The sequence below is a fragment of the Atheta coriaria genome, unplaced genomic scaffold (genome assembly GCF_025399875.1).
Source record: "Atheta coriaria isolate IRGN ID8LTWV9N9 unplaced genomic scaffold, Caltech_Dcor_3.1 hic_scaffold_2_pilon, whole genome shotgun sequence".
Lineage (NCBI taxonomy): Eukaryota > Metazoa > Arthropoda > Insecta > Coleoptera > Staphylinidae > Dalotia > Dalotia coriaria.
In genome coordinates, this window is record NW_027045444.1 from 4976796 (window position 1) to 4989252 (window position 12457).

The 12457-nt window shown below is 35.0% G+C and overlaps 3 protein-coding genes across 7 annotated transcripts; 2 read left to right on the forward strand and 1 right to left on the reverse strand.

Moving 5' to 3' along the window:
* Nucleotides 1-72: 72 nt before the first annotated feature.
* On the reverse strand, nt 73-5466 carry LOC135801135 (vacuole membrane protein 1-like). Of its 4 annotated transcripts, none has more exons than XM_065314506.1 (7): nt 5071-5466; nt 4539-4878; nt 2225-2466; nt 1889-2170; nt 1678-1830; nt 1460-1613; nt 73-1392 (listed from the first exon to the last, which is right to left on the reverse strand). In XM_065314506.1, exons 2-7 carry the CDS (start codon nt 4794-4796, stop codon nt 952-954), a joined length of 1530 nt encoding a protein of 509 aa, XP_065170578.1. In that variant the 5' UTR covers nt 4797-4878; nt 5071-5466; the 3' UTR covers nt 73-951. The 4 variants fall into 4 exon arrangements, with proteins under 4 accessions (XP_065170578.1, XP_065170601.1, XP_065170592.1 ...); XM_065314529.1 differs by lacking the exon at nt 4539-4878 and adding an exon at nt 4978-5010 and having other exon boundaries at nt 5071-5464; XM_065314520.1 differs by lacking the exon at nt 4539-4878 and having other exon boundaries at nt 5071-5464.
* Nucleotides 5467-5751: 285 nt separating this feature from the next.
* Nucleotides 5752-9097, forward strand: LOC135803269 (protein MMS22-like). Of its 2 annotated transcripts, none has more exons than XM_065316864.1 (3): nt 5752-5889; nt 5951-7371; nt 7445-9097. In XM_065316864.1, the coding sequence occupies exons 2-3, from the start codon at nt 5998-6000 to the stop codon at nt 8990-8992; spliced, it is 2922 nt and encodes a 973-aa protein (XP_065172936.1). In that variant the 5' UTR covers nt 5752-5889; nt 5951-5997; the 3' UTR covers nt 8993-9097. The 2 variants fall into 2 exon arrangements, with proteins under 2 accessions (XP_065172936.1, XP_065172937.1); XM_065316865.1 differs by having other exon boundaries at nt 5851-5889; nt 5955-7371.
* Nucleotides 9098-9347: 250 nt separating this feature from the next.
* LOC135803350 (protein MMS22-like) lies at nt 9348-12342 on the forward strand. The gene is made up of 2 exons (XM_065316944.1): nt 9348-10721; nt 10795-12342. The coding sequence occupies exons 1-2, from the start codon at nt 9348-9350 to the stop codon at nt 12340-12342; spliced, it is 2922 nt and encodes a 973-aa protein (XP_065173016.1).
* The last annotated feature ends 115 nt before the right edge of the window (nt 12343-12457 follow it).

Below are 12457 nucleotides of genomic sequence, written 5' to 3' on the forward strand. Positions count from 1 at the left end.
ACAAATAGTAGTACCGCAATTTAAACAAATAATAAATAAAAATAAACAAAAATTCACCACAATCTACAACCATCAGTTTGATTTGTTTAATTTTGCACATAATCCGAATCAAATCGAACAAAATCACTTGGTAAAGGACATTAATCATAACAATAAATTGGTACTTGTATATCCACAAGCTTAAATCACAAAATAGTCTGAAAATGGGCGTCGAGAGAAAAAAAAACATCATGAATGATCGTGAATCGCAAATTGAGCAAAATGTAATCACATCAAAACAAATCCCGTTGAAAACTCTCCTCCAACATGAACCTGATATTTTCTCCCAAATTATCTAGGAAACAGTCCAATTGTTGTAATTAGCAACTTGGTACATCCATAAGAACATTGTAATTTGTCTCTATCAATATTCGTAATATGATCATATCAACAATTCGCCAAATATCATCGTCTAGACTTCTAGCACGTCTAGAAAATTCGTAATTTACGCACAACCGCACGCTCACACCACAGACACACACCTAAGTGGTATTTTTACACATGCACGCACATCGACTTGTCATTTAATTCATAGCTAACCATGGTAAATGAGTAATTAATTAATAATCCGCTGGCAAACACAAACACTCACAAAGTGCTCATCAAAACAATATAAATAAATCAGATTGGACTAAATAATCTTCTATCTACAAAGCCAAACATTGATTTCATCATTGTTGACTTCATAAAACATTTTAAAACAATTTTGACGCAAAAAACTTTGGCAATAACCTCGCTCGGACGACATGGAAACACAAAAACAATTTTTGAAAACATTTTCTTGTCTTTTTCTGGAAATAACCGTTTTCATAATCCGTGTCCCCTCTCATTGTAGAAAAATTTACCTACTTACGTCTACGAATGTAAATATATTTAGGTTAGGTTGGTTTCGGTTTCGCGCGACACTCAGTGCTAATCTTTACTGGCCTTAGTGCCGCGGCGCTTCGCCAATCGCTTGTGATGGCTCTGCGCGAGCGAATTCACAATCGACACGACAAAGTATACAATCATGGCAAAGACAAACTTCTCAAAAATGGCGCCCAATAACGATCCTTTCTCAGCGGTGTGCGCAGAAGCACCACCAGTGGATGACCCAGCGTGCAATTTGCTCTTCTGGTCGTCGAGGAAGTTCTTGAAGGGTGTTTGCAACTTGCTGCCGACGACAGGTATCGACGTGAGCCACGAGAGAGCGGTGGCGATGAGTGTCTCGTCAAAGGCGACAATCACGAAGAGTTTCTGGATGTGCATCTTGATAATGGCTTTGCCAATGAGCGTAGCGCCGAAAAACGTCCAGAATGGCACCAGGAAATGTCCACAGGTTATTCCAGCAAGGTCAAAGAGTGGATTAGGGATCTAAAATATAAAAAATTATTATTTTTTTGTTTTTGTTTGTGGAAGTTAAAATGGCGGCGGAACTTACGCTTGCGCATGCTAAAATACCGAAAAATCCAACTCTCTGCACCACGTGTTCCACAAATAATTTACCACGTTCCATTAGTGTGAGATCTTCTTTTCTCTTCTTTTGTAGTTCTTCAAATTCAGCGAGATCATCGTCTTCATCATCCGGATCAATTCTTTAATATAAAAAATAAATAAATAAATTTCTAATAAAAAATTAGTAAATTTTGAGGTTATTACCCTGAAAGTCTTGCTGCTCTAGCCATAAAATATGGCGGTAACTCCCCGAGGGCTGTCCCAGCCCCCCAACACATCGCTTCCAGTCTTACTTTCGACATTATCGAGAATATCGTCACTGCTATCGACCCAGAAACATTCTCCGGACAAATAATCCTTTAAAAAATCAAAAATTTATTAAATCTACATAAAATTTTATTAAAAAATAGCTTACTCATCAGGATATGGCGGCTCCGGAAAATCCAACGATCCGCATTCATAGGCAGCCAAAGTTACTTTAGCGATGTGCGGCCCCAGGTACAAAAGAAACGTGTGCAGTCCAGTGCCCAAACCCACAGAGGATAAAATCCCCAGGCCTATCCAATAGCAGCACCAAAGAATCTTGGCGTAGAAGTGTGTGACAAACTGCTGATGAGGTCCTGCTGTTCGTACAAGCATCACTGCCCCAGCAATTAATGATATACATAATAAAACTAGTTTTTTATATTGTAATGTCCTAAAATAACATATTTTTAATTAAATTTTTAAGAAATTAAGATGGAATACGTACTGTTTGCCATATGTGTAGAGTAAAATCAATGTTTCCTTGGTGAAATACTCGATTGTACCCAATGGCCGCTTCCACAGCACGTAGGACTCACGCTCTTCACGTTCGCGTAGTTTTTGTGCCTTGCTGGTTGCCGATGTAAAGTCCGGTTTGTCTCTGGGGACGACCTGCGTGCCATTGGCTGGCGGCGGCAGCAGTGAGCCGGTGTTGCGTTTGCTCGCCATCTTGTGGCCCAGGCGTTGCAACTAAAACAATCGGAAACAATTAAATATCATCGAAATTACATTAATTACTCACAAACGAATACAACATGTGTGCTTTCGCAGCGATGGGTAGTGATACAAAGCCTTCCAACATGACAAATATGCAAATTTTACATGGAATACACGAAAAACTTATTTAAATTCAATAGATAACAAGCATAAAAACTAATAGTAATTACTTTCGTTTGAGTTTGAGTTGGAATGAAACTTATTGTGTATTGGGTACTCTAGAGATTATTAAAGTTGAATGAGACTTGTTGTAGCGCAAGATACAGTTGATCTTGAGAGAAATTACGCTCACTTAACGCGCAGTGGGAGGAATTATTGGGAATTGGAGGCTGAGATTAACTTTCAAATCGTAGTGCAACTGACTTTCACCTACAAATTGCACAAATGCACACAAAAAAATGAATATTTGAGAGGAAATCATTAAGTTTGAGTTTCTATGCGTTAGAAAGTAAGATTTATGTGCAGAGTATACAAAGAAAATGATGTCAAAGTTGATTCATGTTAATTTTTGTGATGTTTTTTGCACTTTTCAATGTTTTAACAGAAAATTAGGTTGTTTTTACTTTAAACTTGAATATCTTTTGTGTCTATGCTCCGATTTGAATAAATTTTGGACTAAATTAAAGATAAATTATTCCTGCTAACACATAATATAAGTTTCAGTAAGTTACGCATGCGCAATTTGCTGTAGTAAAGCCGCTAAGTCAAAATTTGTACCCAACTCAACCAATTTTCTTATTTTTCCCATAACTTTCCTCCCCATGCACGGATTTTAATAAATTTTACATACAACAAAAGCTAATTACATCCTCTATCACTATATTAATGTTTCATTAAGTTACGCATGCGCAATTTGCTGTAGTCAAGCCGCAAAGTCACAATTTGTAACGTACACAACAAATTTTCTTGTTTTTCGCATAACTTTTCTCCCCATTCACGGATTTTAATAAAGTATACATAAAATAAAAGCTAATTAAACACTCTATCACTATATGAATGTTTCAATAAGTTACGCATGCGCAATTAGCTGTAGTACAGTCGCAAAGTCACAACTTATACCTACTCGACAAATTTTCTTATTTTTCGCATAACTTTTCTCCCCATTCACGGATTTTAATAAATTATACAGAAAATAAAAGCTAATTAAATACTCTATCACTATATCTATGTTTAATTAAGTTACGCATGCGCAACTCACTGTAGTACAGCCGCAAAGTCAGAATTCGTACCCAACTCAACAAATTTTCGTATTTTTCGTATAACTTTGCTCCCCATGCTTGAAGTTTAATAAATTATACATAAAATAAAAGCTAATTAAACACTCTATCACCATCTGAATGTTTTATCAAGTTACGCATGCGCGATTAGCTGTAGTACAGTCGCAAAGTCACAACTTATACCTACTCGACAAATTTTCTTATTTTTCACATAACTTCCCTCTCCATGCACGGATTTTAATAAATTTCGCATAAAACAAAAGCTAATTAAACACTCTATCACCATATCAGTGTTTAATTAAGTTACGCATGCGCAATTTGCTGTAGTAAAGCCGCAAAATTACAATTTGTACAAAACTTGACAAATTTTCTTATTTTTCGCATAACTTTGCTCCCCATACTTGAATTTTAATAAATTATACGTAAAATAAAAGCTAATTAAACACTCTATCACCATATTAACATTTAATTAACCTACGCATGCGCATTCAACATGCAACATGCAATAAAAACAAATTTTAAATGAAAAAATGTCAATTTGCGATAAAATAAAGAAAAAAAATTAAATAAAAAGTCGTAGGTACAAACAAATTTAACAACACATTACCAATTTCCCATCTGTAGATAAGAAACCTATTAAAATACAATCAAAACCACAAACGCATTGTGTATTGTTCCACCCACACACGCGTGATAACAATAAACAAAGCAAATCTAAAAGAAAATCACCAAAACTAGCAATAATCAAATCACTACCAGCTAATAACACAACTAACACTACTAATACACGATTAATTGTATTAATTGCTTGTTAGATTTGTTAGTTACCAATTCGACTTTCGTCCCGGAAGTTTTCTGGCCGCGTTTGCGACATTCAACCTGCAGCTGTTGCTTGGTGAGCAGCGCCAGCTCGTCGGCAGACCGCTGCCGGCCATTGCCACCAACACCTGCAGCTTGGGCACCACCAGCACCAGGCATAACACTTCCTGCAGCCGCATCCTGTGTGGCAGGCCCATTCGAAAGCATTGCCGGCGGTGTTACGGGCTGATGGTGCGTGCGCTGCGACCGCGACTTCTTCCCGGCCATCACCAGCAAGCAGCAGAGTGTGTGTCAAAGCTTTGTTAGTACAATTACTTCACTTTCTCGGCGCGCAGCAGGTTAAAAACCCCTTAAAACAATCACATTTGAGTATGACATTCGCAGCTCACAGAAAAAAGCAGAAAAAAAGCATTTGGAATCAATCCACGTTGACAAAACAAAAACTCACCGCTTCGGGATGAACCACCCTTGAGTTAACACACTAGACAATTAAATTCCACCGCTAATTAACGTCGTTAATTAGACGTAATGATCAACTTACTTTTTTGACAGTTGATGGTTGGGAAAATTGACTTCTAGACGTGTCCGCTTGTGTAATCGCTTATCCCTGAGTGGGACTAGGTAGCTGGTTTATTGGTGCAAGGTGTGTGAGGTGTAATTTCGATGAGGATGCGATTTTCGTCGCGGAAAACGTGACGAACCAAAACACGGTCGGCGAGCGCACTGACGTGGTGGAAGTGACGCGACACGAGCAATGCGCGAATTGCATGCACGACGCTGGGGATTATGCGTGTGTGAATAGTACGTGCGACGCGTGACTTTAGTGATAGGTCAACATTTAGCAATGATATGAAACGTTTTTTTGTATCAAATATCACTTTGATATCACTGGATGTTATAGCACCTTGTCAGTGAAAGTGACATTTTTGTATCTTGTGATTGGTTCATGAAAAGTGCCGGTAGATGGCGCTAGCTGTATTGAAATTAATATTTAATGAATAAACTTTGTTTTTGCGTCTTTTATGCGGTTTAATTAAGAAATAAACATTATTTATTGTTTATTAATGTTTTATTATTAAGTTTATTTGTTTTTACAAGTTTATAAAAGGTTTTTCTGTAATAAAATGTGAATAAATAGATGGCGTGAGGTTGCACATGTTTAACTTGCGTTATTCTTCAGCAACAAATTATTTCCTTAATTTACAGCTTATTCCTTTGTTCCCAACAATAAATAAATGTTAATGTACCTAGATTTTATTCCCTTTTATATAGTTTAAGTCATAAAAGTGGCTTAAAAGTAGTTTTAAGTAACCTTTTTGCACTTTTTATAACCTCTACTCAACAGGTTCTTCTTTTACCAGTAAATTTAATTAAAAACTAATAAATATAAGTAATTAACAATAAAATATTATTTGTTTTAGCAAGAAATTAACTCTAATTTCATCTCCAAGCATTGCCACCTCTCAAAATGTACACATCTTTGAGTATTTGTCAAAGATTCAACCGTCTTATAGAAAACACAGAAGATGAAGAAATACCAGCTGTAAGAGAAGAAATTAACTACTTATTTCCCACAAATGATTCTCAAAAGACTCCTCTACAAGATAAATATGCCACATTGAAAGGCAAACGCTTTTGCTATCGACATTTTGACAAAATCTCCAAAGTTTTCTATTCAATTGCAATGAAATATCACAGACAAGCTGAAGATTGTCTATTATCAGACAATTCAGCATCAAATATCACTGAAATACACAAGTATATCATAGATTTACTCACTATACACAGACATTCCAAGATTCACAGAGTTGGAGTGAATAAATCAACCGATAATGAAGGAAATGCAAATCTTTTGATGTACAAAGACTCATTTTTAAAGTTTACTGAGTTACCTGCAAATGCCATGCAGAAATTAACATCTGGACTTGTAAATAAAAGACAGGACAATGCAATAAAGAGTTACTTTCATCTAATGCTAGATGTAATGTGGCTGCTTCTCACTGTGAAGGAAAATGTTGAAAGTAAAGTGAATGCGAATGAAATCATTGAAATAATGCAGGAAATACATTATGTTATGTACAAATGTTATGAGAAATGCAACAAGTATATTGTTCCATGTGGATGTTTGAAGGTTTTCTGGCTGAGAATGCAATTATTCTGTGAAGAATTGAGTATTTCCTTCTGGGAAGCGTTTAATTCATCAATGGTATGCTACAATGAAGAATTTTCGTTGTCTACGCTGAAATTCTTGGCGGAATTACAGTGTTATTCAAGAGATGGTACATTTATAGGCTCACACTGCCATAGGATACAAGAAAACGTTGAGTTTTTTAATACTAAATGGAGTTTATTGATGAAAAACTGTGAAAAAAGTAAATTATTCAACATTTTGAAGCACATTGAGAGTTTAATCAGTGATTTATGGCTGAGTTACGGAAAACTAGAGTTCTATTACCTCACCTGGGATTATTACAACAAAACACTTGAAGAAATCATTGAATTACGCACGTTTCCAGTGATTTTACAAGAAATAGAGCATAATAACACATTTGGCGATACAAAGCAACAAAATGGTTACTTAATCTTCTTAAGAATGCTCAGGAAACACTTATTAAGACATCCACATCATTGGAACAAGTTCAAAGGAAGAGTTTACACGAAATTTCCGCCTGTAAAGTTCCAGAAATTAAGCTCACAAGGCTTACATAATCTTGCTCTGCTGTTTTTTGCGCTGGGAGCTGTCAATTTCGATGAAACCACACAGAAATTCCTTGGACTATTAAAAGACCTTCCTGTAAACAAACAAAACACTCCAGAAACATGGAATATCTACATTTTTATGGTAAATATCCTTTAAAAACGATTATTTTACAAACGCCATTTTGTTTCCATTAATATTACATCTATTCCCACAGATGAAGCAACATTTGGACAATCAACGTGCACTCACACCAGTCCACACAGTATTCAACACATTCCTGGAAGAATCATCACGAAATCGTAATAGTTATTCACTTGTAACACTTTTCGCCAACAATCTATCATCATTCTTTCGTTGTGATGATTTAACACTCAAACAATCACTGTTAATCGGTGCGTGGTTAGAGAATTACCTCAAATTTTGCTCACAGAATGAACTTATTAGTCTTCTGAACACTTTAACAATGATTATTGATCGTACAGTTGATGCAGGAGTCTGGTACGAGTATCAAAACGTGTTTGTTACACATGTTTTATACACATTGAAACGTTTAACAATCAATCAATCAATCATCGGAACTGTTTGCGGATTGATTATTGCTCATTCTGAAGGATTGGATAATATAGTTGAACATTTTGTCAGTGAAACAGTTCCTGGTGATGTAATGATGTCGTTTTTTATGACTTTGAGGAGGAAATCCACGTTTACATCATCAGAAAAACGTGAATTTCTCACGTTAAAGGCTTGGTTCTTGTCGAGTTTCATTGGCGTTGAAAATCAATGTTTAACTAACGAAATATTACAATTAATGCGTTTACAAAACAATACAGATGAAGATCAATCACCTTTTGAAAGGATTTTGTATGCGATTGACTCAAAAACACTTTTATCTTGTTTGAAAGACTCTGAGAAGTTTTTCGCTAAGAATTTAAACTTAAATGTTTACACAAACATGGCGCTGGTCTTCCATGCACGTGGAGATGTTTTATATATAAGAACAGCAGCCACTTGTTATTTATCAACGTTTATTGATCAGTTTCTGTTGCCTGTTGAGGTTCTACGTGGTTCAAAACCAAGTTTTCTGTCATATGTTGAGAAAACATGGCATTTATTCATGATTGCGCTGTGGCAACTCAACACACAGGAAACAGATCCTTACTTGGAGCGTTTAATCAAAGATTTAACACTGAGATACATTCCACATTTCTGTAGCAAGCCAACTGTTGTTGTAAAACTTACAAATAATGAATTTTTATGTGAATTTGTGTTTAAAAAGCTTGCAAGTGAGTTTTTTGAGTTGAACAGATCAAGACACATTGGTGATGAAACAGTTTTCAAAGCCCTGAATACAATTAATACAATTTTGGATGATTTTTTGTTTGAGGGTGTGAATTGTAAGAAGAAGATGATTGTTATGTTTGCAAGGAGGTTCTTGTTGGCTTTGTATGAAGTTTACATGTTTAAGAATCACAAAGTTATTGTTATTGATATTGTTAAGAAGTTGGCAGCGTTGAGGGGTGCACATCATGAGATTCGTGCTGTTTTTACTGAGAGTTTGATGAGTGTGGTGAAGAAACACTTGGCGTTTAGTACTAATCAGTATTTTCAGATGATGTATGTGCTTGTGAAGATTGTTGGGGATGTTGTGAAAGAATTGTTAGGGAGGATTCGTGAAGAGATTTCTGTGTTGGAGTGTAACAGGGGGCAAGGGTTTGATAATCATTTGAGGCAGAGTTATGATAAGTTGGTTAAACTCTGTTGAAAGTCATGATGTTTTGTATTTTTTTTACTGCAACTTAAAAAATAAGAAGTAAAGATGAATTTTAACAAAATATGACTTGTTTTTAATAAAAGTTGGATGTGATTACTTCCTGAAGTGTTGTTATTGTGTAAAATGTTTATATATTTGAGTATTTGACACAAATTCAACTATTTTCTAACAAAAACAAGAAATGTCATTTCTAAACGAAGAAATTACCAAGTTTTTGCTTTCAACTGTACCCTAAACATCTTCCTACAATTGTTGCTAATAAATACAAGTAATTTACAATAAAATATAATTTGTTTTAGCAAGAAATTAACTCATATTTCATCTCCAAGCATTGCCATTCTTCAAAATGTACACATCTTTGAGTATTTGTCAAAGATTCGACCGACTTATTGAGAATACAGAAGATGAAGAAATACCAGCTGTAAGGGAAGAAATTAACTACTTATTTGCCACAAATGATTCTCAAAAGACTCCTCTACAAGATAAATATGCTACATTGAAAGGAAAACGCTTTTGCTATCGACATTTTGATAAAATCTCCAAGGATTTCTATTCAATTGCAATGAAATATCACAGACAAGCTGAAGATTGTCTATTATCAGACAATTCAGCATCAAATATCAATGAAATACACAAGTATATCATAGATTTACTCACTATACACAGACATTCCAAGATTCACAGAGTTGGAGTGAATAAATCAAGTGATAATGAAGGAAATGCAAATCTTTTGATGTACAAAGACTTATTTTTGAAGTTTACTGAGTTACCTGCAAATGCCATGCAGAAATTAACATCTGGGCTTGTAAATAGAAGACAGGACAATGCAATAAAGAGTTACTTTCATCTAATGCTAGATGTAATGTGGCTTTTTCTCACTGTGAAAGAAAATGTTGAAAGTAAAGTGAATCCGAATGAAATCATTGAAATAATGCAGGAAATACATTATGTTATGTACAAATGTTATGAGAAATGTAACAAGTATATTGTTCCATGTGGATGTTTGAAGGTTTTCTGGCTGAGAATGCAATTATTCTGTGAAGAATTGAGTATTTCCTTCTGGGAAGCGTTTAATTCATCAATGGTATGCTACAATGAAGAATTTTCGTTGTCTACGCTGAAATTCTTGGCGGAATTACAGTGTTATTCAAGAGATGGTACATTTATAGGCTCACACTGCCATAGGATACAAGAAAACGTTGAATTTTTTAATAATAAATGGAGTTTATTGATGAAAAACTGCGAAAAAAGCAAATTATTCAACATTTTGAAGCATATCGAGAGTTTAATCAGTGATTTGTGGTTGAGTTATGGAAAACTGGAGTTCTATTACCTCACCTGGGATTATTACAACAAAACACTTGAAGATATCGTTGATTTACGTCAGTTTTCTGTAATTTTACAAGAAATAGAACATGAAAACACATTTGGTGATGCAAATAAACAAAATGGTTACTTAATCTTTTTAAGAATGCTAAGAAAACACTTGTTAAGACATCCACATCATTGGAACAAGTTCAAAGGAAGAGTTTACACGAAGTTTCCGCCTATAAAGTTCCAAAAGTTAAGCTCACAAGGCTTACATAATCTTGCTTTGCTGTTTTTTGCGCTGGGAGCTGTCAATTTCGATGAAACCACACAGAAATTCCTTGGTCTACTGAAAGACCTTCCTATAAACAAACAAAACACCTCAGAAACATGGAATATTTATATTTTCATGGTAAATATCCTTTAAAAACGCTTATTTTACAAACGCCATTTTGTTTTCATTAAAATTATATTTATTCCCACAGATGAAGCAACATTTGGACAATCAACGTGCAATCACACAAGTCCACACAGTATTCAACACATTCCTTGAAGAATCTTCACGAAACCGCAATAGTTATTCACTTGTAACACTTTTCGTCAACAATTTATCATCATTTTTTCGTGTTGATGATTTAACACTCAAACAATCACTGTTAATCGGTGCGTGGTTAGAGAATTACCTCAAATCTTGCTCACAGAATGAACTTATCAGTCTTCTGAACACTTTAACTATGATTATTGATCGTACAGTTGATGCTGGTGTTTGGTACGAGTATCAAAACGTGTTTGTTACGCATGTTTTATACACATTGAAACGCTTAACAATGAATCAATCAATCATCGGAACTGTTTGCGGGTTAATTATTGCTCATTCTGAAGGATTGGATAATGTAGTTGAACATTTTGTAAGTGAAATAGTTCCTGGTGATGTAATGATGTCGTTTTTTATGACTTTGAGGAGGAAATCAACGTTTACATCATCAGAAAAACGTGAATTTCTCACGTTAAAGGCTTGGTTCTTGTCGAGTTTCATAGGCGTTGAAAATCAATGTTTAACTAATGAAATCTTACAATTAATGCGTATACAAAACAATACAGATGAAGATCAATCACCTTTTGAAAGAATTTTGTATGCTATTGACACAAAAACACTTTTATCTTGCTTGAAAGACAGCGAGAAGTTTTTCGCTAAGAATTTAAACTTAAATGTTTATACAAACATGGCACTGGTCTTCCATGCACGTGGAGATGTTTTATACATAAGAACAGCAGCCACTTGTTATTTATCAACGTTTATTGATCAGTTTCTGTTGCCTGTAGAGGTTCTACGAGGCTCAAAACCAAGTTTTTTGTGTTTTGTTGAGAAAACATGGCATTTATTCATGATTGCGCTGTGGCAACTCAACACACAGGAAGCAGATCCTTATCTGGAGCGTCTAATCAAAGATTTAACACTGAGATACATTCCACATTTCAGTAGCAAGCCAACAGTAGTTGTAAAAATCACAAATAATGAATTTTTATGTGAGTTTGTGTTTAAAAAGCTTGCAAGTGAGTTTTTTGAGTTAAACAGATCAAGACACATTGGTGATGAGACAGTTTTCAAAGCCCTGAATACAATTAATACTATTCTTGATGATTTTTTGTTTGAGGGTGTGAATTGTAAGAAGATGATGATTGTTATGTTTGCAAGGAGGTTCCTGTTGGCTTTGTATGAAGTTTACATGTTTAAGAATCACAAAGTTATTGTGATTGATATTGTTAAGAAGTTGGCGGCGTTGAGGGGTGCACACAATGAGATTCGTGCTGTTTTTTGTGAGAGTTTGATGAGTGTGGTGAAGAAACACTTGGCGTTTAGTACTAATCAGTATTTTCAGATGATGTATGTGCTTGTGAAGATTGTTGGGGATGTTGTGAAGGAATTGTTAGGGAAGATTCGTGAAGAGATTTCTGTGTTGGAGTGTAACAGAGGGCAAGGGTTTGATAATCATTTGAGGCAGAGTTATGATAAGTTGGTTAAACTCTGTTGAAAGTGGTGATGTTTTGTATTTTTTTTTACTTTAACTTAAAAAATAAGAAATAAAGATGATTTCTAACAAAATATGACTTGTTTTTACTTCCTGAAGTGTTATTATTGCGTAAAAT

Coding starts and splice junctions, on each gene's coding strand:
- LOC135801135 (XM_065314506.1), bottom strand. CDS start 4,796: ATGGCCGGGAAGAAGTCGCGGTCGCAGCGCACGCACCATCAGCCCGTA. Junction 2,171..2,224: donor CTCTACACATATGGCAAACA/GTACGTATTCCA, acceptor ATGTTATTTTAG/GACATTACAATATAAAAAAC. Junction 1,614..1,677: donor AGAGCAGCAAGACTTTCAGG/GTAATAACCTCA, acceptor TTTATATTAAAG/AATTGATCCGGATGATGAAG.
- LOC135803269 (XM_065316864.1), top strand. CDS start 5,998: ATGTACACATCTTTGAGTATTTGTCAAAGATTCAACCGTCTTATAGAA. Junction 7,372..7,444: donor GGAATATCTACATTTTTATG/GTAAATATCCTT, acceptor CTATTCCCACAG/ATGAAGCAACATTTGGACAA.
- LOC135803350 (XM_065316944.1), top strand. CDS start 9,348: ATGTACACATCTTTGAGTATTTGTCAAAGATTCGACCGACTTATTGAG. Junction 10,722..10,794: donor GGAATATTTATATTTTCATG/GTAAATATCCTT, acceptor TTATTCCCACAG/ATGAAGCAACATTTGGACAA.